The sequence below is a fragment of the Squalius cephalus genome (assembly GCF_949319135.1).
Source record: "Squalius cephalus genome assembly, chromosome: 3".
NCBI classification, from domain to species: domain Eukaryota; kingdom Metazoa; phylum Chordata; class Actinopteri; order Cypriniformes; family Leuciscidae; genus Squalius; species Squalius cephalus.
Window position 1 is genome coordinate 37,709,922 of NC_137124.1, and position 23,676 is coordinate 37,733,597.

At 36.9% G+C, this 23,676-nt stretch overlaps 1 protein-coding gene across 2 annotated transcripts; it reads right to left on the reverse strand.

Moving 5' to 3' along the window:
• Positions 1-228: 228 nt before the first annotated feature.
• Positions 229-22,591, reverse strand: tdrd7b (tudor domain containing 7 b). 2 transcript variants are annotated; one of them, XM_079866757.1, is made up of 17 exons: positions 22,405-22,591; positions 19,336-19,542; positions 19,106-19,250; positions 16,568-16,757; positions 13,100-13,182; positions 12,406-12,629; positions 10,946-11,514; positions 10,442-10,631; positions 9,860-9,971; positions 9,576-9,778; positions 8,698-8,832; positions 8,270-8,353; positions 7,035-7,169; positions 6,463-6,573; positions 5,263-5,777; positions 3,667-3,827; positions 229-2,107 (listed from the first exon to the last, which is right to left on the reverse strand). In XM_079866757.1, the coding sequence occupies exons 2-17, from the start codon at positions 19,540-19,542 to the stop codon at positions 1,887-1,889; spliced, it is 3,285 nt and encodes a 1,094-aa protein (XP_079722883.1). In that variant the 5' UTR covers positions 22,405-22,591; the 3' UTR covers positions 229-1,886. The 2 variants fall into 2 exon arrangements, with proteins under 2 accessions (XP_079722883.1, XP_079722884.1); XM_079866758.1 differs by lacking the exons at positions 19,106-19,250; positions 19,336-19,542; positions 22,405-22,591 and adding an exon at positions 17,868-18,171.
• Positions 22,592-23,676: the final 1,085 nt, after the last annotated feature.

Genomic DNA, 23,676 nt, shown 5'->3' on the forward strand with positions numbered 1-23,676 from the left:
CACGTACATCACGCTTAGCAACACAGCGTGACATTGCACTTATTGATCATCTCTAAAGTTTATTATTTGCATGCGTTTTAAAGCCTTGCCTGTTAAACTTTGTATTCACATTATATTCCGAGATACGCTTTTCTGAGCGCGTACACCCGGAGCGTGTCACACAGCGTGCGAGTACTGAACTAGGTTCTCCTTCACGTCTTATTGTGTTTAAACTGTTGAATACAAGGTAAACATAAACAGTCGTTTATTATCTTAAGTGAATGTAAAAAGTTCGGATGCGTGTCAGTATATAGAATGTATTCGGTCTTAAAGTGACAGCAGCCTAATAAACCTGCAGTCATCTGTGTCACTCATGTTAATCAAACAACAAAAGACAACGAGAAAATCACTCACTGCTCTTGACTGAATAACTTTAGCAGCTTTAATTAGAATCAGTGTATATTTCAATCATACAGTGAAGTCTATGTAGTGTTTTATTTTTATATGTGTTTATTCAATTTCTTGAATGATACTGTCAAATACACCTACGGTAGCTGTAAAAAATTAAAGTACTGTTTATTTCATTTGTATCTTATATTTGTATTTGTCCTATTATTTGTAATTTGCATATTTATTTGCAAAATGAAATCATATTTTGGCCGTATCGCCCACCCCTACTTTGGCCTAAATAGTCTGTGACTTTGTTACCTTGCAAGGCTAAAAAATTTTAAATAGGGAAATTAGTTTGGCTGTACTGTTCATTCTTAAAACCAACATGAAAAAGAATCATGATAAGATCGTCATCCTGCCTGAAATATATGAAAGAACAAGCTATTTAATTTTGATTAAAGATTGCAAAGACATTTTTTTTTTTTTCACAATAAGACCAAAAAGGTATATTAATAAAGAAAATTGGTTCAATTTTGATTTCATGTTGACTTTTCAGGTAAAGAAAATCTATTAAATTTAAATGTAGGGCTACAACCAGTGATTTTTCCACTTTTATCTGCATCTGTAGTTAAAACACAGGTGAAATTCTACATGCCAACAATGGTTTAGCTTTCAAGTCTAACTCATTATTCAGGTAATAAAACTATGCCATTACTATTAAAATACCTTAAATACATTGGATGGTCACATTGTAGCAAACCCCAAACAGTCCATGCCTTCACTATACTATTAGTAAGACACAAATAAAATAAAAGCTAAATAAATAACGCTAAAACCAGAGCTCAAACACATACGTCTAGAGCGTGGACGGCTTGTGCCGTTCCTCTTGCCTTTTACACTATCTAGACTCCGAAAATCGTCTTCATGTAAACAGTTTTTGAAATGACACTATCAGCTTTGTGCAAGTTAGAGCACTGTGCGTTGTTAGTCTCTTTTAGACCATAAAGTAGTAATCTGGAGCTTTGTAACATGCTATACTTAAAAGCATGAAGCATGCCTCCACATAGCACATCATCTGGACAGTCAAACTTACATAATGTATTCACACAGTTTTCAAATACATTATGGAAAATGATTGATCGCATCAGGGTTTGGTACAGCTGTGATCATGATTTAACTTTAGGTCCCATAGAAGATGAAAGCATGAATTCACTGACGATGGATCTCCACAGCTATTTTGTGCTAAAGGCAATAGCCTATGGAGTGCATTACCAAGAGTTAACACCGCTAGCGAAGAGCATGAAAAGGTGCTGCTAGCCTGCTAGTTTAACATTTACGTTGCTATAAATTGCAATACTTCTGACTAAAAATTTAACCTTTCAACTCTATGATTCACATTTACTTGCGCAGATCTGCGTCCAAGTCACATTTGGAAAAATAAACCTTTAATTTATAGCATACTAGTGAACAACCTTACAAGAACCTTTCAAGAACACTCTAAAGTTTGACCAGAGTTTCTACTCTGTCTTGGTCATTTCATCAGTGAGTTCGGCCATGATGTCATGCAGCCAAATGTCCCGTTCTTCTTGTGAAGTGTCCACCAAGAAGATCACCACCTTACGGTCCCAGGGCTGTGACGCCTCCTGCACCGATTCCAGCTGAGCTACCAGGGGCTTCTTCTCAACATGGTTCCTGAACACGATGGAGGCTTCCTCAGACCACTGCCTGGGTTTCACACCTGGAAAGATCAGACACACTTTTAGATCTACTGCACTCTGGTTTAGTTTCATAACAGAATGCTAAAAGTCATAGTTGAAATAGATGCATGAAAACAAGGAGCAGTTCTGATGTGAGCTCTTCTATGAGTCAGGGACTTTGACAAGCCTCTTTGGAAACAGGAGTGATAGTCCAAACAGCACACAGTCTGTTAAGTGCTTTGGTAAGTGGCAAACACTAGCTAGCCTAAGCACTACTAGCCTAATTAATAGACAAGCAGTCAGTAATAAAATAAGAACAAATAATCAAATTTCAAATAGCACAAATAAATACAATAGAACAAAGAAGGGCAAATTAATTATATTCAATTATTACAAATGAAATAAAGTGTTTTGGGGCTTTTTCAGGTAGGTCTAACAGTGGTTTTCAGGTACAGAAATTTGAATAAAGTAATCAAATGTGAAATAATACTCTATAAATGAAATATCGATTAATCTTTATAAAGTTACAAAAGTCATTCAGTCAAAAGCAGTGAGTGATTACTTTGTCTTTTGTACTTTGATTAACAGTAGCAGCAGGTTTATTAGGCTGCTGTCCCTTTAAGACTGAATGCACGGATCCAATATAGCCCTACTGTACATGCACTTTCTTTGTTTACGTTATATAACCGGGATACTCGCCAAGATGGAAGTTTTACATAATTTTGTGTAAATTTGTCCGTTTAAGAGCAAGACGCGAAAGATAATTTAATTTGCGTGCTGTCTGAGGCAGCTTTCAGGGCGCGCACTTTGGATGTTTGCGTTCATGAAACTTCTTGACCTGCAAACATCCTGTTATAATGTTGGGAATCACTCGTTATACATAAATCACGTAACAGTTCATGTTTTACTTGCATATAAGATTTAGTTTTAATCCAAATGAGGTGCTGAGTGAACGATCAGCAATCAAGAGCATTCAACAGAAGTGCCCTCTCTCTCTCTCTCTCTCTCTCTCTCTCGTCAGTTAACATTAGTAATACATGCATCGTTTTACTTTCTTTGCTATTTACATATCTGACCGAACTACAAACTTTCCACTGATGTCTGTGGAAAAGGGATTCACTCAACGTCTGTGCCGCTGCGCATTCAATCCACTGCAAGTTTTTCCCTTAGCAGCTCCACAGCTATATAGGTGTTACTATATTTTGTTTAATATTCCACTAATTAGATACATTTACTTCATAGACAGACTTCTCTTTTATCCCCATTATACTCTCTGTTGTCTGTTTCTTTGTCTGGACACAAACACTATACACATTCTGCGGGGTATCGGTTGTTGTTATTGGAGCATTTTAATGAGTATGAGTATATACACACACACACACACACACACACACACACACACACACACACACACACACACAAACAGCCTTTTCTCATCATTAGAGCTTATTGAATATTGTTGAAGGAACATTTACAGGAACTGCATGGGATCATGGAAAAAAGTCTCTTCTAAATGGATAATGGATAGTTGGGTTTTGAGAGCTAAAACAGCCTTTTCAGTAAATGAAAGAGAAATGAAGTGACAGGAAATTAAGTGTACCAGCCAGCTGAGCAGTGATGGCCTGGAAGGGGAGCTGGCAGAACTCCTGGGTGAGGGGCCGGAGCTGGGTCCCGCTCACCAGCTCGTGTTTGCCATAGTCCAGCTGAAACACTGAGACCAGACCGTTGGTCAGAACTCCTTTCACCAACACACGGTACCAGCTGCAGAATGAAACAGAGGATGAGTGGTCAGTCACATGACCTCACAAAACACTTGAAATACCCCATGTCTCTCTGCGCAGGGTTTACATCAGACTTTATGCTGGTAGTCTACCTAGACCAGGGGTGTCCAGCCTAGGACAATTTAGCTCTAGCTCAAATTAAAGTCACCATGAAATCAAAACTGACAGTTCTTATGTTTTTATGTAATATTGCAGAATGTATTATAAATGATTTATCCATGCACATCATTCTTTTTTTTTTTAATTCGTGTGCCCTAGTAATCGTTAAACAAAATAACTTCCCCTACCTCTTGCAACGACTTCTCTACTCTGATGAAGTGTTTTTCTACTGCCGTGAGGGCGTAACAAACTGTCACTCACGTGACATCACAGCAATAGCAAACCACAATGGTCCAAAAATCCAATCAATTCCCAATGGACAAAATCAAATCCTGCCCTACATTTCTTCTTGTCCGTTTCATGCCGACTTTAAAGGGTTAGTTCACCCAAAAATTAAAATTCTGTCAGTAATTACTCACCCTCATGTTGTTCCAACCGCGTAAGACCTTCGTTCATCTTCGGAACACAAATTAAGATATTTTTGATGAAATCTGAGCCATGTTTCACTCCTCCATAGGCTTCCAGTGTGACCGAAACTTGCTGGCCCAGAAAAGTTATTAAAGAGATCGTTAATATAGTCCAAGTGACTCCAGTGGCTCAATCTTAAGTATATCAAGCGACGAGAATACTTTTTGTGCGCAAAAACAAACAAAAATAACGACTTTATTCCACTATTCATTTCCTTCTCTCTGGGCCTCTAGTTGGTTCGCGTAGTGTTTTTGCGCAGTGCGTCTGTGTTACACGTCACCACGTAAGCTCACTATTGGCCGACGCCGGTCATGTGTGTGTTGCGTGATGACGTGCAACACAGACGCGCAGCGCAAAAACACTACGAGGTCCAGAGAGAAGGAAATGAAAAGTGGAATAAAGTCGTTATTTTTGTTTGTTTTTGCGCACAAAAAGTATTCTCGTCGCATGATAAACTTAATGTAGTGCCACTGTAGTTACTTGGACTATTTTAACGATGTTTTAATAACTATTCTGGGCCGGTGAGTTTCGGTCACACTGGAAGCCTATGGAGGAGTCAAAATTCTGTCAGATTTCATCAAAAATATCTTAATTTGTGTTCCGAAGATGAACGAAAGACTTACATGGTTGGAACAACATGAGGGTGAGTAATTACTGACAGAATTTTCATTTTTGGGTGAACTAACCCTTTAAATACACTTGAACCAGGATCATTTTCAGGCATACTGTAGGAACTAATGTAACATACTAATGTACTGTAACATACTAATGTAGGAACTCTACAGGAAAGTTGCCCATCAGGACCGGACACCCCTGACCTAGACATGCACACAAATGCAGACACTTACTTGTTTTCCACCTTGGCAGCGCAAACCTGGTTCTTCTCCACTTTAAACGGTTTCTCCTCCATCTTATTATAATGCAGAATCATCTCCCCCATCAAAACCACCAGTTTGTACATATCCTGCCATGGCTGTAGCACAAAGTGGCCAGGATGGCACGCCACTGAAACAAACACGTCCATATTCTGCCCAATCTCAGGCAACTCCAGCAGTGGTGGAAGAGCCAGCTGTTTAGGCGGAGAGCCTGGAGGTGTGCCCTGGCTCCCCAGCGGTGATGACATCTTCTTGGGTGTGTGTGAGGCTTTATCAGTGCTGAGGCTGGAGGCCTGGATGGTGGCATGGATTGTCGGAGCGTTGAGGGCTTTTGAAGGCCCACGGCTGCTTAAGAAAACATCCTTCTGGTGGTTCCACAGATCAGAGTCGGCCAGCTGTTGGTTTAAACTGCAGCTTGTGTCAATGAAGTTCTTGCTGGTGAAAAGATAAACATGAGCGAGACGTTTGTTCTCATCCACTTTAGTGATCTAGAAAAAAAATGCATGAAGTGTTTTTAGTGCTTTTTTTCTGCTGTTCTTTTAGGTGTCATTGCAATGCACATTACTTTGAGCAGCCAGATATATTATACAGTCCTAAACACAGCAGACCATCATCTTCAAACTGCTAATCCTTAATTTAGTCAAGGTTCCTGGTTCATGAGCTGCTTGTTTCACCACTGAATTAAAACTAAAAAAGGTAATTGCAACTTTTATTCTCATAAAATCTTTTTTTCTCTCGCAATTAATAATTGAGTGAAATAAATTTGCGATTGCGAGTTAAAAGTCAGATAAAAGTACTAAAATAAAAAAAAAAATCCTAAAATAAAAAATTAATTGAAGCTATATATAAAAAAAAATCAAAAACAAATAAAAATGACAAGATATTAAAAAAACTAAAATATGAAAAAAAAGATAATTCAAATTAAATGATATAAGACTATATAATAATATATATATACAGTATATATTTTTTTCCTACCTTTTTTTCTATAATTGCTATACATCTTATATTTTTTGTTTTGTGAGAAAGTACTTTGTAAAAGCAGCTTGACGCCTTTTTTAACACATTTTTCCTTTACTGGAATTTGCCTCAGTTTTATGCTTGTATCTTAAGTGCAAATAAGTGAGATGAAATGTAAATGTGAAAACAGAGCAGCATTAGTATTTAACTGGCCTTCAAACTGCAGTCACTGCAGTGGAGAACCGTGTCTCTCAGCCACTGCACAGCATCAGGAGTCCATGAGCCTCCACCCACAGGCAGATCTGCCAAACAACACTTCAGCGCCTGCAGAGGGACAAACATAGGGAAACAGGCAGACAAACAAGCTCACATATTAATGACCTAACAATTAAACTATAAGTTCACTCACAAATTACAACTCTGTCATCTTTTACTCACCCTCATTTCGTCATTTCGTTTCATTCATACATAGAAAAATGTCTATGCTGCTATTTTTTCATATAATGAAAGTGAATGCTGTTCATGGACAGCCGTGTATAATATGAGGAAAAAGCAGTCTGGACATTCTGCCGAACATAGTCAAAGTCATATTTCGAGTAAATGAGTGTGTAAATGATGCCATTTTGAGGTCAAATATCCTTTTAAAATACAAAATGACTGTTTAAAAACAAGCTACTCTCCTTCAGGCACTTAATTCAAATGTAACTAAAACTCAAACCCAAAACTTCTGGCACAAACCACTACACTTGTTAACTTCTCTTTGTCGTCATTAGCTGTTGTCTGACCTGGGTCGGGGTGGATATGAGGTCACGCAGTAAAGAAGGGGGGATCTCTCTCAACTCAATGACCTCTACCGACGCTTGGACGCCTACATCCACAAACAAGATGTCCAGCACCCGGCTGCCGTGCAGGTTAGTTATCTAGGACAAAACCACAGTGGACACAGTTATCAGGAATGATATTTGTGAGAAGTTTAAAGAGATCAGCTCAGATTATTTCAACAATAATTATAATTTTCAATAAAGGAACCAGACAATGATTTAGTGAATTTAAATTTAAGCTGCGCTCACATTCACAATATGTTAGAATTACTATAATCAGGAGATCACAGACTCTGTCTTTGTCAAACTCATAATTACAGGTAGGAAACTCATCATTTTATGAACTTCTCTCGCTTGACCATTACGCCATCATGCAACTTAACAAAATTATAGTGGCTTCGATAATTAAAAGATTAGTAGTTTTCTATTTTTATGTTTGATATGTCATTTTTATAGTTTACTATATACAGAACTGCCCAAAAGTTTAGGGGTCAGTAAGATTTTTTTTATGTTTTTAAAAGAAGTCTTCTATGTTCATCAAGGCTGCATTTATTTGATAAAAACTACAGTAAATAAGTAATATTGTGAAATATTTTTTTAAATAACTGCTTTCCATTTGAACAGTTTTGTGAAATATTTTTTACAATAAAAAAAAAAAAAGTTTTCTATTTTAATTTATTTTAAAATGAAATGTATTCCTGTAAACTGTATTTTCGGCATCATTACTCCAGTCTTCAGCATCACATGATCCTTCAGAAATCATTCTAATATGATGATTCGGTACATGAAGAAATTAAACATTTCTTATTATTATCAATGTTGATCAATGTTGTTTATTATCAATATTTTTGGGATAACCATGATACATAATGTCAGGATTATTTGATAATAGGATGTTTAAAAAAACATTTTAGTTGAATTTTGTGTAATTTTCTATAAAAAAATCTTACTGACCCCAAATATTTGAAAGGTAGTATAAGAGATTAATTTATGCACTAATGCAGAGTCAGCGAAATCTCTGAATTGTCATCTCACAATGTCAGTAATTCCGACACAATGTGAAAGCAGCATTCCTGATGCATGAGGGAACAATCCCATTTACAGTGAGATTTACTTACAGAATTGCAGTAGCCCTTAACTGTTTAAACTCTATATATTTTTTTTTTTTTTCTTCACTCTGGAATTGACAGCAGACTCACCTCCACCCGGGACCATTTGCCTTTAAATCGAGCCAAACAGTTTTTGCCACAGAAAGGTCGTGAAACCAGTGACTCTGATGTGACCTTTCATAGGGAAAAAGATACGTGAGCATATCCTGTCTGCCATACAACAGGAGGATACATATCATAAAAATGGGCATCGCACTGCTCTACAGTGTGCTGATATGCAATATACTGCAGTAAACAATGAACAATTACTATTTAAAACAATTTGATATACACATTGTTATGTGTTCTATCACACAATCTGTGCCAGCAGGTACTGTAACTATTTACTAGGGATTATGTACTTGACGCCTGCTAATCCCATAATCCCAATCTGTCTATTTTGGCCTCCTATGAAGAAGTCCCTAGCAACATATTTGAAGCTACACATATGGAGATTATGCTTGTTGCAATTGTGTTACCTGGGAATGGAAGTAGTTTTCAGTCTTCTCCAGAATTTCATTGAGTTTAGTCAGGCCTCTGGAGGGCACCTGACAGTAGATCGTCCCGTCTGAACAAACGCTGGTCACACTCACATTCATATAGGCACTGTTCACCTACAACAGAATACGAATACCGGTATATGTTATTTATATGTTAAAAGTACAACATAGATAAATAATAAGAACTGATTCTTGAGCACTAAATCAGAATATTAGAATGATTTCTGAAGGATCATGTGACACTGAAGACTGGAGTAAGGATGCTGAAAATTCAGCTTACAAAGTACTAGGTAAAATGTCCACACGCACACACGCACACACACACACACACACACACACACACAATTTCTCTTTTCTGCATTCTCTAGTTTGCTTCCCAATCTAGTTGTCTAATAAACCAGGCATTGTGTATTACTATTATTGTTGGCTCTTTGATGAATTGCTTTGAAATATTTGGAATTGCTTTGGTTAAAATTGTCTGCTAAATACATAAATGTAAATGTATCAAAGAAATACATTTTATTTTAAATGTATAAAATTGTAATAATATTTCACAATATTACTGTTTTGATCAAATAAATGCAGCCTCGGTGAGCATAAGAGGCTTCTTTCAAAAACATTAACAAATCTTACTAACCCCTATTTTTAGTGGTAGTGTATTGATTATACAGCAGATCCAGTCCTCAAATTTGATTAGCCAAATGTCTTTCCAAAACTGCTGATATAATTGGTGTAAGTACTATAGTAGTATAAGTACTGTATGACAATATTTTCAAGCTTTTTGCACATGCCAGCACAGTATATTTTGGATAAGAGGGTTTCATTGATTGCAATATCACACTTCTATTTTTGGTTACCTTTAAGGGACTCTCTAAGGATCTGTCTTGCAGAGCTTTCATACAGGCAGCATTGATGTTGATATCATCGTCTTGTGATGTGTCATACAGCACCACCAGAGGCACTTCCTCGTGCTCTAATATCTCAGCCAATAAGATCTTGCCAGTGGCCATGGACTCAAACCTCTTCAGTACTGCCTGCTCATGACTGAATGACTCCAAGCCTGAAACATTAATATAACGGCAACATTTGACATCAAATGTGAAACTATTTTGTCACAGGGAGTTCTGAATGCAAATCTTACCTGCCAGTTTACATTTGGTGGCTTGGAAAGGCAATCTATAAAACTTTTCATGTAACTCAAATAGTTTGCTCTTGCTGATGACTTCGGAAAAGCCATGATCCACGTAGTACACCTGTTTAAACATCAACATACAAGTGCAGTAATAATTATTAACAGACTATTACATTATTTACGACAAAGATATTACACAAATTTCTCATAGATCAAAACAGCCTCAGTTCTTCACCAGAAAACCATAACAATTCACTGTAAACGGCACTAGACCAGTGGTTCTCAACCAGGGGACCGGGACCCACTAGGGGGGCCACTAAATAGCTTAAAATGATTTTTAATAAGACAAAAACAAGATTTTAAATAAGCTAAAACAGCTAAAAATCAAGATGAAATACCTCAACAACTGTCTCTCAGAATTTTAAAAGTATGACTTGTAGACCTGGAAGTCATGGAAATTATTTGAAAACAAGCAGCTTTGTCATTACAGCATAAATACCCAAAATATCTCATATGGGGGCCGTGGAGTTAAAAGGGTTGAGAACCACTACACTATACTACAATACTGATTTGTGATCTTCAATAACGCACCTTGACCTTGTCGGCTATGACCTCACACACTTGTGCCCGGATGATCTCCTCCTCTTCCTCAGCACGTGCAGCAGTCAGCTGACCTGGTAATGGTGAGGTCAGAACCATCTTGGTGTTGTCCTGCCCATAGAACTCTCTCATTTCATCTTCTAACTTCTCCTGCGCCTTGGAGTAACCTTCACCTATGTACCTACATATAAACACACACACAAACACAAACACACATTTACAACAGTGGCCGCCAACTTTTACAGTTCCCTAACATATTTTTTTCTCCCCAGGTTTTCCAAAAATTCTTCTGAGATTAGTCGAAACATTATTACCAATTTGATTTGAAGCAGAAAAGTGTTTTTTTTTTTCTTGAGGAACCAAACTGTGGCACTCTGTTTACTGCCAAATTTGAAACAATGGCATCTGTTTTCTAGTTCAATATAAGATTTATCAAGGCATGACAAGGGTCACACCTCTCATGAACTGTTTAAGGATTGTGACCTTAAAACGCACCTAAGAATGACGTTGTTTGTGTCACTTGCTTCAACCACCAGGACAGAAGGGTACTCCTCTCTAGGGATGACAAGAGGAGGAACAGTCTGGCTGCTCAAACGGAGCTCTGTTGTCTCTTTCGTCTCTGAGCCAGACAATCCCGACTGGTTACGGTTCTCATCCTCCACTACTTTTGCATACAGAATTGCTCTTTTGGGGTTGTCTGGCATGGGGTAGTCAATCGTGCAAATATCTGAAAGCAGGGTGAGGTGGTCCAGCACAAACTCTGGTAGCTTACATTTATATGTGTCCTGATATAGTTTAGGCAGAGCGTGGGCCCACAGACCACTGCTGTATTTCAAGAGCAGCTCTCCAAGCTTCTGCTTGAGGTCCGCGGATAGAGCCTTGGGGGACGCCGGAGAGCTTGATTTGGCGGTGGAAGATGGTCTTTGAATCTGAGGTTTTTTGTGATGAGATGGGGATTTGTCATGTGCGGAGGGTGTAGCAGCACTATGTGGTGTAATCTGGCTAGTTTCTTTAGCAGGGTACAGAAGCAACTCTTGAGGTTTGCTGCTGCATGGTTTCTCAACCTGTAAACCAAACAAAAAGACAGCATTATTATTCCGAGGACTAACTACACAGAGCTAATTTATTATTATTATAATTATATATATATATATATATATATATATTTTTTTTTTTTTTTTTATTTTTTTTTTTTTATTATTATAATTAAATATATATATATAATTTTTTTTTTTTTTTTTTTTTTTTTTTTTTTTGCCCTCTTATAATGTTAGTTGAGCTTTTTGAGCCAAAATAGTCAATTTATGTAATAGTCAAATTTCCATTCTCTCTCTGACCCAAATGTATAGAGTTGTAAGTGCTAATCACAGCCAGGATCAACAACAGAACAAGGAAATGTGGGATTTGGATTACTGGGTTTGGATTTCTGATTTCAAAATGATGTTTTTGAGTCTTGGGACGTTTTCAGACCTGTGGATAGTTTGCTGTGCACTGTCTCCTTTATTCGGTTTACATTTTATGTTAAAGGCATGATTTAGATTGCACTGCAGTTTTTTTACATAAAGCTTGTTTGGTTAGTCTGTTGAGTTGGACTGCTGCTCCAGAGTTTGTTTTAAATCAGAACGACACTACCTTGTTCAGGTGATCTTGGACTGATTATTTTGGTGCGGATCCAAGTGTGATTGCCGCGTTAAATATTCCTAAACAAACCGAAGGGAATGGAGAAAACATGCCAAGTTCTGAAACAAGCACTCCAAACGAGTCAGGTGTGAAAACGCCTTTAGTTTTAATACATGGTCTTTTTGGTCTGGCGAGGACATTTTATGTTTTGCAATTTCATAAACAGATTCTCATGACTTGATCCCTTTAATTCCACAATTAATACATAATGCTTACTAATGTGCCCTAAAGGCATCAGACAGACTTTGGCTAATCAGGATATATTTAAAACTTACAGTACAAATGTGAGTCCAATTTTCCAGATCTTTAAGGGCTTCGCTGGGTAGATCTTGTTTATAATGCTCTCGATAAAGCTGAGGCAGCTTGGATACCCAGAGGCCATTGCTGTGCTTGTTAAGAACCTCTTTAAGACGGGACTGCACCAGCTTGGGACTGTAAGGTGCAGAATGAGGCAGTCTGGGTTTTGCTGGGGTTGTGTTTTCATTCAGGTTAGAAGAAGCTAGAAATGTCAACAACATAAATGTTGCAGCTTAGTAACAATTCTGAATTGACAAACCATAAACTAAAACTATAAACAGATGCTTGATATTTTGATTGCTGAATGAATTTGCAGTGAATCCCCCCCATAAAAAGGTCATTTTTTCAGACAAATATGACTTTCTATTACTGACAATTTTCTGGGTGGACTATCGCTTTAAGATATAACTAACAGCAACATCAGAATTCAGAACTGAATGCATGTTGACCTGCAATGTCCCTCTGTGTAACAGCAGGAGCTTTTTCATGCTTGAGACAGAAGATGACTGTTTTCTTTTCATCCTTAATGAATATCCCATGCCTGGAATGTTTTCTTGGAGAGGAAGTTGCTATGGACTCCAGTATAATTGTAACCTTTAAAGGAGCTTCCTGTGGATAAGAATGTTTAGGCGGTCTGCATATTTAACACTTGTCCACCCAACATATACTCACCAATGATCTGCTGTGGATTTCGGGAGAGATGGGTATGGACTTCTTTCTGAAATCGGGAGGGAAGGGTCATCCTTTTGTCTGATCTAGAAAAAAAACAAACAAGAGATTATAGGACACGTAATATCTGTAAAACATAAATTTGTTGATAAAAGATTCCCTTTTGGAACGATTATAAACGATACTGATTATATACTTGTATACTGCAAGATTACAACTTAAGGCCGTTCACACCAATGACGATAACTATAACGATGAAGATATAGTTCTAAAAATCTTTCAAAATATAAAAGAATAGCAGAGTCCACAACACAACTGAGAGGAACGATATCATTGGAATTACTTTTCGAATGATTTTTTTCCAGTTGATGAACAATAAAAATATTGACAGCCAATCAGAGTCCATCCTGCTTTAAAGAGCTAAACTGCAGAGCACGCTTAGAATAAACAGAAGGATAGCATCCACTGGTGTGGACACTTATATAGTTATCGTTATAGTTCTCTTTATAGTTATCGTTCTTGGTGTGAGCGGGCTTTTAGTATCTTTCCCCCAAGATTTAATTTGTTGATGGAGTGTATCCAATATTATAAAACAGCCAAGAACCAGACTCAGACCTAAATAGATGGACAAAAATAACCAGTTCTGATTCTGGTCCAAAAGAAGGAACCTTGGTCCATATTTTTTACTCAGGCCACTAAAAATTATATTAATTATAATTCTCTCTCTCGCTCCCTCTCTCTCCCTCTCTCTCTCTCTCTCTCTCTCTCTCTCTCTCTCTCTCTCTCTCTCTCTCTCTCTCTCTCTCTATATATATATATATATGTATATAGTGCTGTTTTTGTGTCATTTGAAACATAATATTTTGCAAATGTCGACGCAATCTATGTCGACAAAATGTCGAAACAAATAAATATGGGGTCACATGACATAATTAGCTTATACAGCATCTGCGTTTGTGGCGTTGCTCCCGTTGAAGCACCGTTTCTCTGTTCAAAGGTGCATTAAATCTATTATATTCATATAATTTACTTGTATATTAAATTATTTAATTACTATTGGTAAGAATAAGACATGTTACCTCTCAAACATCATTCTTCCTCTTTTTTTTGTAATTTTGTCTGTTTTTTACAATCTAAAAAAAGTTCATCAGAAAAATAATAGCTAACTACACCCGTTTCTGAATATTGCTTGAACAAGTATTGATATAAATAGTCTTTATAACAAAGTATGAAAACAAGTCAATTGTTAATAAAAATAATTTTATGCAAAAAATGTAATAATATATAACAAAGTTTTGTTTCAAAATGGATGAGGAAAATATAGTGCCTTGTAAATCTGCATCACGATTTCATGGGCAAGATCTGGCTACTTGACAAATGAAAATCACAAACATGGCACTTGTTAATAAAATAATTTTATAAATACAATTTATTAATATGTAATATAATTTTATCTAAAACAACTTTAAGAATAATAAAGTGGGTTGAATCCAAAAAGCTCTAAACGATTTTTAGAATTGTTAAGATAGCAGCTCTATACCATTTAAAAAGTTAAATATAGGCCTACACAAATACAAAGTTAGGTCACAGCTGCATCTGTCTCTGAGGAAAAAAAATATTAGCAGCAATTTGATGTTTTTGATCGATTTTATGTTATTGAACTCTGAAACCAGAACGAATACATTTTTTTTTTGGCTTGAATGATTTGAATACATGCGTTCTCGGACATGTCAAAATGTGACATATTCAAGGCTTACGTTCAAGATTGTTGCTATTAGACTGAACATTTTACTGTACCAATCTTTTTTATGGATCTTAAATTTTACATTGAGGACAAATGAGCTGCCCTGTGTACAAACACATGGGCTTCGTCACATAAATGCAGTGACATGCAGTCCCACTTCACCGTGATCTTCTGATTGATATTTACTAATTTAGTAATAGGCCTATTATTCAATTACAATTGTCTCATTACTCTCTGCATTTTACTAAATATTTGCAATGCGAAAGATACAATATAATGTGATATACGCTTAATTATGTATGGAAATGACTTGAAGGCCGTTTTTTTTAGCAATACAACAAAACTTATGCGACAATGACGTCATTACGCACACATTTTATCGGTAAAGGGCCAACTGGATGGAAACAGGCTGAAGACAGCAAATTTAACAAAAATATATTTTTTACGCATATTAACTTTGTCGATAACAAAACTCATTGTTTGTTTGCTATTGTGAATGACTCATCCTTGTATGTTTAATTAAAAAAAAAAAAGACCTCTAAATGTTTAATGGAAATATCTTAACTACATAAATCTGAAATGACAGATTTCTCTCTGGTGATGTATACAAGACTTTCTATCTTAAAGATATATCAAGACTATCTTAAACGCCACCCCTAAATACATATATTACATATATACAACTTTAGTCACTAAGGTTTGGAATGACATGAAAATTCTTTTGCTGTTTTTTGTGCACTATCCCTTTAAAAGCTATGAGAGGAAAATAATGCAAAATAGCATTATGTTACAGAAATAATACTATTATAGCAAATACTACTTAATACTTAATTTTTGCTTGGTTATCCTCCTAATCGTTAATGAATTGGTCGGCCGAATACAGCACAATAGCCTAGAACAGTTTTCATAAACTCAACGGACAGCAGCAATATACAACAAATACAATGGTGAAAACCAGACATTTTGGCAAAGTGCTGCAGCGTGATAAAGCAGGGGTGCGGAGGTCTTATTGCATATGATTCTAGGTGTCAGATGAACCAAAATCCCCCTCACTCTGTACCAAAGGGAAAGTGCTGATTCATTGTGGACTGGTTTAGAATGGCTAATCTGTTAGAGAATGGAGGGAGGATTAACAAACCCCAGTACAACCGCTTAACTCTGCCACCCTCGTCTGTACCCTCACAGCCATTGTGTGTGTGCCACAGTAAGCGATACAGAACACAATTCTAAAGAGTGAGGTCAGTTGTTTGCTCTCAATGATTTTTGGCTGAAGTGATCTCACACACACACACACACACAGACAACACCCTCCATTCGATCGCTGAACAAGCACTGGGTTCAGACAACACTGAAATGCTGAAATGCTCTGTTACTGCCAATTAAATCAGACAGCATCAACAGCCAGAGACATCCAGTTGCTTAACTGGAAAATTAAGAGTCTGTGAAGAAATAAAGAGCTTGGCATTTCTGTTTACTCATTAGGACTTGATTTGTATTCGCAGCTACTTGCTCAGCAAAATGCTGCTCACACAATGGGAGCACTTACTTGAAATAATGTTCTTTTGTAAGAAAGTATCAGCTGTACATGAATCTTTCAATATATGATTTTTCATTGTCTTTCTAATTACTTGAAATTATTAATTCATCTCTTAATCTGGCTAATATATATATACATTTTACCTATCAACTCCAATTGACAGGCTTTTTTTTTCTTTTGAGTCTTTCACCTTTCTGAAGGAAGGGAGGGTTTCCTTGTGGGTGTGTTTGGGGGGGTGTTGTGGGGTCTGCCGCCCTTCCCATCAGGCTGGGCGTCCCTCATGCTTCCTGTGCGAGTGTCTCCATGACCCCCTCCACGACCTCCACCTCGCCCCACACGTCCTCGAAGGTCGGGCTGTCTCAGAGATGTCCTTGGCTTTGCTATGAAGGAGATGAGACAATATCTAAATCAAAAAAGCATTATACAAAATATAATCATAGCTCAAAATAATACACATAGTTTTGGGTCTATTAGGCCCCATCCACAAGACAGAATTATGACAGAATTTGAGTGTCCTGTGACCCATTTACAGTGTATGATAGAAACGGTCTCCTTGGTGTCTTTTCTTGCTTGTAATATCAATTTCTGTCAACATACCGCCATTAAACCAGTATTATTACAGGATATCACACTGTGTTTACACTGGATGCAAAATCTTCTCCTCCAATGGGTGATAGGAGTGTAACCTGAGACCAGATCAGTTCAATTCATGCTGGTTTAGTGAACAAGTTCAATGGATTCACTGAAAAAAATCCAAAGAACTAAAAAAAACAAATTGTTCACGAATCAGATATTACTGCTTCTCTCATCAAGGAGAGCTATGTCAGGTGAATGTCAGGATTTTCAGTGAATTATGGCTTAGATATATGTTTGTTTGGTACAAAAACTGTAATATAGCTTCAAAAGACTTGGAATATTGTGCATGAATCATATGAACCACTTTTATGGTGCTTTTGCTCCTTTTGTGCTCTATTTCTCATTTTTGTTTCATGGAAGAAAGAAAATCATACATTACATGTCGGGAACAACATGAGGGAGATTAAACTATAACCCATTTTTCAATTTTGGGGTGAAATATCCCTTCAAGTCATCAGACCAACTATAAAAACATTAGCTATGTCACTTAGTTGAGCTTAAATCTAGCTGATACCTTTAATCAAACAGCATTGTAAGCAAGAGCAAACATATGTCAGTGTGCTTCACAAACAATCAGTGCACTTTATCAGATAATCTAAGGTATTACTCTGCACATTCTCCAACAAAAGAACCATGAAGTTTCTGGAAACACACTGCACAGCAGCATTATCACAATATCAAAAATATTACCCTCCTCTATATACATTCCTGAAAACAAAGCATATGGAATGCAACAACAGTACATTTACATAATCAGTCAACCGGAGACTATGACTTAAAGCCCATATTGTCTCATATACACATTCAGCATGACATCATACCACTAACCTGACTGTAACAGAATGACATCATACCTTCCAGCTGACTGCTTTCTAAAAGTGCGAGACGTCCAACTGGCCTAGCATGGAGAGGTGGCAGCAATTTAACACCTTTATCACTGCCTACAGCCCTCCTGAGATTCCACAGGCTGATAGTTTCTACAAGACAGCGGACAGTGAGCTAAGAAGAGAGAACCAGGCAGAGCAGCGGCAGTTGAGTCATTAAATAACAGATCAGGGAAGAAAGAAAAAAAGAAACCGTTTCAGACAATCCTCCCCTGAACAGCCACGCAGGCTCTGTTGTACCTCTCCACAACACCGCAGTCTCCAGACCTCCCTCTCTCTCCCGCTTTCTCTCTCTCTAGGTCAATACAGATGCCGGCTTTCTGCTGTATCATGGCAAGCAACTGATCAAGGGACAGCGTGAGTTTGAAAATGCCGGAGCTGACTGTGAGTTTGCAGTTCCCAGAACAGTTGCAAACTGTTGTTAGATCTGAATGATCTAATGCAGAGCTTTATTCTTAGTACATGCAGAACCGTGCACACGTCCTCAGAGGAGTTTAAATAGGCCATATGCACAACCAAAAAAGAAACAAGATGCACAGGACATTAGATGATGTCCTCTATATAATGTCTTCTGGTTAACACATTAAAAGAAGTGATGAGTCTACAGTCGCAATTGTGCAACAAAACTGTAAACTAAAATATAAGCAATCAAAAAAAAATTGAATATACTTGATTTCTAGTGAAATTTGTATGTCATGTATTTTAAATACATTTGCAATTACACATTTGTAATGATTGAGTTACAATTTAGCGCATTTAAAATATGTTAACTTAATTGAATTAAGTTATATCAAATATTTCAAATATGGAATATATCAAATATGGAATCTCAAATATTTATTTTCATATTTGTGCGGTATTTTCTTTTTATTAATTGTGTTTTGTGATGTGTGTGATTGTATTGTGTATTTGTGAGCCTTTTAACCTAAGACAAATTTCCATCACTGGTTGATAGATAATAAAGTTTTTTTAATTTGAATTTGAATTTGAATAACACACTACAGTACTTTAGTATGACAGTCAATACATCAAAATAAGTGTACTTCCTTAAAGCACGACAAAAGATTATTCAAACATAATGATTTATGATGTACTTTAAAGTAAAACCTTTAGCATACATCATCTATATGATGTCTTCTGGCTATCACATTACAAGAAGTGTTGCGACGGTCCACCGTTGAAATAAACAAAACTGATGCGAGTCTCACCGTTCAGTACAAGAGGAGCTGCAAGTTTGACTCTCATTTGACAGTTCACCATCTGAGGTCGGCCGGTCTTCTTTGCCGTGCGCTGACGGGCCGCAAACTTAGTAATGTGGGTCATCTCGTTCCCCGTGGTAGCATGGCACACCACCTATGGGTTTTTAACCATTTAACATTTTAGTATTGACATTTACCTGCTGAATTAGTGTATTTGAAAAGGTAATTGAGAGTCTTACCTCTCCACACTGCCCTTTATCCAGTTTCACGACCAAAGGCATGCTGTGCAGGAGGGCATCCAGTGTGGCATATCCCATCTGTTTATACGGTATGAGCTCACCCGTCAGGTCTTTATACTCAACCTGCAGGTCGGACAGTGACACGCCATTCTTGCTGGACTGGAGAACCGCCCGTACCATCTTTTTCACCAGTTCTTCATCCGCCATCTTAAAAAAAATAAAAAGTAAGTGTTGGATTTGGTCTTGAATCCAGCATTCAAAACGTTTGGGTTTGTAAGACTTCCCAATGTTGTCTTTTTTTTAAAAGAAGCCTCTTTTGCTCACCAATGCTGCATTTATTTGATAAAAAAATATAGTTAAAACAGTCATGTTGAGAAATTGTTAGGGTTTATTCTGTTCTGTGGACTGTTTATTTGCTGTTCTCCTTCCGTTTACTTCCCGTGATTCCTTTCTGTTTCCTAAGTTACTGATTATGCCTTAGTTTGAGTTCTAGCTGTGTTTGAAATCGCACCCTATACCCTCATTCGCTATTCTCTACATTACTCCACTAATATAGTCCACTTGAAGGAGTGAATGAAAACGAGTGAGTGAATTCAGACACTGAGTGTGCCGGAAGGGCCGCCGCTTTTCCGTAGTTTGTGCTTGCTGTTTAATAATCATTGAGAATTGAACCTTAACAAACTGGCAGCTCCAGTAGTAATGAAAAGATTTATCTTGAACTCTGTCATTGAAACTAACATGTATAAACCTTAATTAAACGATTTAATAGGAATTTACACCTGTATGATATTACGCTTTAGGTACTGATTAGTTTCACCTGTGTTTCATTTAGCTCCATTTGTATTTAAGCCGTGTTTCAGTTTCTCCTGTGATTTTTGTTTATGTATTGTGTGATGTTGTTCCTGTGATTATTCCAGTGTTTTCCTGAGTTTTGTATAGTCTAATAAATACTGTTGTTAACATCCTTTTTGTTTTCTTTGTGCGCTGCTACCATCACACAAGACAGAAATATTATGCCAATTTGATCCTGCAGAAATCATTTTAATATGCTGATTTGCTGCTCAAGTAACATTTCTTATGACCATCAATCTTGCAAACAGTTGTGCTGCTTATTTTCATGAAAACCATAATACATTTTTTTCAAGATTCTTTGATGAATAGGATAACAGCATTTTGCAACGTCTTTGCAGTCACTTTTGATTAATTAAATGCATCCTTTCTTAATAAAAGTATTAATTTCTTTCAAAAAATATATTGTACTGAACTGCCCCCAAATTTTTGAATGGTTGTGTACTGCACATTTACATTTGATAACAATAAAACAATTTCACACCAACAGATCATTGAAAAGCCACATTAGAAGAACATACGAGGCAAGCCGGTCAGAGGTCATACTTGATTGTTAATGGATTTATGAGTTAAAGCTTTAGGTCCTGCATTGATCTCCTCTATGCTGAAGAGTGTTATTGATTGAACACATAGAAAGCTACTAGAAAACAATGACATTATCTGATCGCTGACAGTTAAACTCTTTTGAGTAAACCGCATCAAGTCTTTTTTGTCCAAACTAACCAATGGCTATTGACTAGCAAGATCATGCAATTGCCATTCTATTGTCATTTCATGTCATTTTATATGGAGGTATTGCTGATGTGACTAATGAATTGAGCATTGCACATTGTATTCAGGACTAGCCGGTCACAACCAGACAGTTACTCAGCATGAATGGATCATCACATTCACATTGTTTATTCTCTCATGTTCAAGAAAGCAAGAGTCAGAGCCAGCCCCAGCAGTTTAAATCAGCAAGTATACATAGAGACCAGATTCAAACCCTTGTGAAAAAAGAATAATTTAGGATACTTCCAAAAAGAGTAGCCTACTTTTTACATAAATAATACACTTTAAAAGAATATACTTGAGTGTGATCTGAATGTGATGTTTTCAGACACTTAATTGCATATTTTACACATATTAAATGCAACAAGTTGAACAAATTGTGCAAATTTTTTGAACCACTTAAGTAGAACTTACATATTTATATGTAATTTCATAATTATATTGTCTTTGAAATATGGTTAAAGTGTACTGTTGAATGTTCTGACAAGCATTTATGTAAACTAAAACATGCTTTAAAGTAATTTCTATTGAAACTTGTATGTAACGTATTTAAAAATATTTGTAATTACACATTTGTAATGATTAAGTTGCAGTTTAGTGCAATTTATATATTATAAAATATATATATAAAAAACATATGAACTATAGCACACTACAGTTATAGATGATCATGTCTGTAATAAATGCCATACTAAACCATGAAGCTCCAGGTAATTGACATGACATGCCAAGTAACAGCAGTGTCATTTTGTATGATAATTAGCCTAATATACTGACTGTAAAACTTCGCTAATTTTTAAAAACTTTTTAATCTAAAATCTAAGTATTATCCGTGTTAAAAATGTCCGTGTTATTTGCCAACACACCTGTAGCACAACGAGAGCATCTATCGCATAAACTGAAAGAGAAAGTAATGAGAGTCGACAGGTCAGAGCTCGAGTGAACGACACGTTAGGGAACGTTGACGTGCTGCTGTTTTCAGGACAGATAGAGACACACCCATTATCGTTGACAGCAGTCGCCATCAAAAACTATTTTATATATTCTATTTTACACAGATCTTTTATACTTAGATGACTTGATTTATTTAACGTTCTATGTAGGCTAAATTAGTGTATTTACAGCAGGATAGCTGACATAAAATAAACGCATGATCTGACTGTAACGTACAGTGAACGTGATAAAGAATTTGGCCAACTATTGTCGCGAGCGTTGTCCGCTCCCTAAGGACAATAAAATCCCGCATGTCTCACTATAAACTTGTTTTAAATATGTTTCAGTTTCATTTTACTGATTTGAACGGGGGTGATTATTCGCATACTAGCTCACTGTCATTTCAAGTTACATAGTTGAAATAAACTGTCACACGGACGCGCCTATTTCTTCCACCAAAGCTGCTTAAATATAAAGCGGCGAGACCAGAAATTCCCACAATGTTTTGAGTCTTACCGCTCTATATGTGTATGTGGCTCGGTCAGGCCGGTTAAGATGACAGCGACTGGCTCTTGACACTGGTCGCGGCCGGTGTCCTCCTCGCGGTCTGTCCCGCAGGCAGAGTGTGTGGCAGTCCCGCTGTCTGAAAGCAGCTCACAGTCACACCATCCCATCTGTAATCACACACAACACGCATGCGCATGCGCACTATACACAGCAGAAGCAGGTACAAGAACTGCCAGCTTTACTGTACATAATTCAGACAATTACATATACTTTCGCTATGCTTTTATTTTTTTCTGCCGTACGAACTGTACACTATTGTACTGTTATTGTACGGTTCCTTTACTGTGATAAAAAAATAAAGAAAATAAAGAAACAGCATTCAAATGTTTTAGATATCTTAACGTTACTCTTAAACGGTGGCGCATGAACTTCTGTTGGTCGAAAAACGATTTTTGTTCACGAAAATAACTTTTGCTCGCAATTTACTGTGATTATCGTAGAAAAATAGCGAATCAATGTGCCCTTTTCAGTATTTGAAAGCTTTTTTGAAAGCATATTCTAATCCTAATTCAACGTTAAATTGTTGGCATGTCAGTTTTGCAGACTATTTATCAAAACAGCAAGCAGGATGATGTCAATGTTGCGATTGCGAACTAATAACCAATGAGACAAGCTTCCACCAGAGGGCGCTTCAGAAACACAAACGCCCCATTCATTTCAAACCAAAGGAGGCGGTTAACCCTTTATGGTACGGAGTTGCCATATGGCAACAATTAATTTCTACTCATTTCCCTGTTATTCAGAAAACAATACAATATATTGCTCTATGGGAATTAAAAGGGCAGGCCTTAACGTAGCCAATGATGTGCTCTTTTTAAGTCACATGACGTGAATGACTGAATGTCCCTCCAAAACACTCTTTCCCACTGTCACCCTTACACGGAAGACACCTGTTCAAGTGCTCCAGAAAGTGCTCTATTAGCTACCTAATTTCTAAACATCTCTTCTCAAGGGGGATTTTTTCAGCATCTTTGATAAGTAAATTAGATATATGTATTCACAAATCAACTTTGTCTAACATAGTTTCACTGTAAATTGAGAAAATATCAATGTTTCCATATGGCAATGCTATACCTAGGCTATGCTGCCACATGGCCACGCTGTACCATAGTGGAATTGCAATAATGTATTTCCCCTCTGGGATTTTTTGATTGCAGTTATTTATTTATTTGAAGTGTTTATTGTAGTATGTATCTTTTCATCAAATGAATAGGCCTACAG

Bases quoted from the DNA above. Each gene is read 5' to 3' on its own strand.
- tdrd7b (XM_079866757.1), bottom strand. From the start codon at position 19,542: ATGGCGGATGAAGAACTGGTGAAAAAGATGGTACGGGCGGTTCTCCAG. The intron at 19,251-19,335 runs GTAAGACTCTCA...AAAAACCCATAG, and splicing joins ATAAAGGGCAGTGTGGAGAG to GTGGTGTGCCATGCTACCAC. The intron at 16,758-19,105 runs GTGAGACTCGCA...TCTCCTTCATAG, and splicing joins AGCTCCTCTTGTACTGAACG to CAAAGCCAAGGACATCTCTG.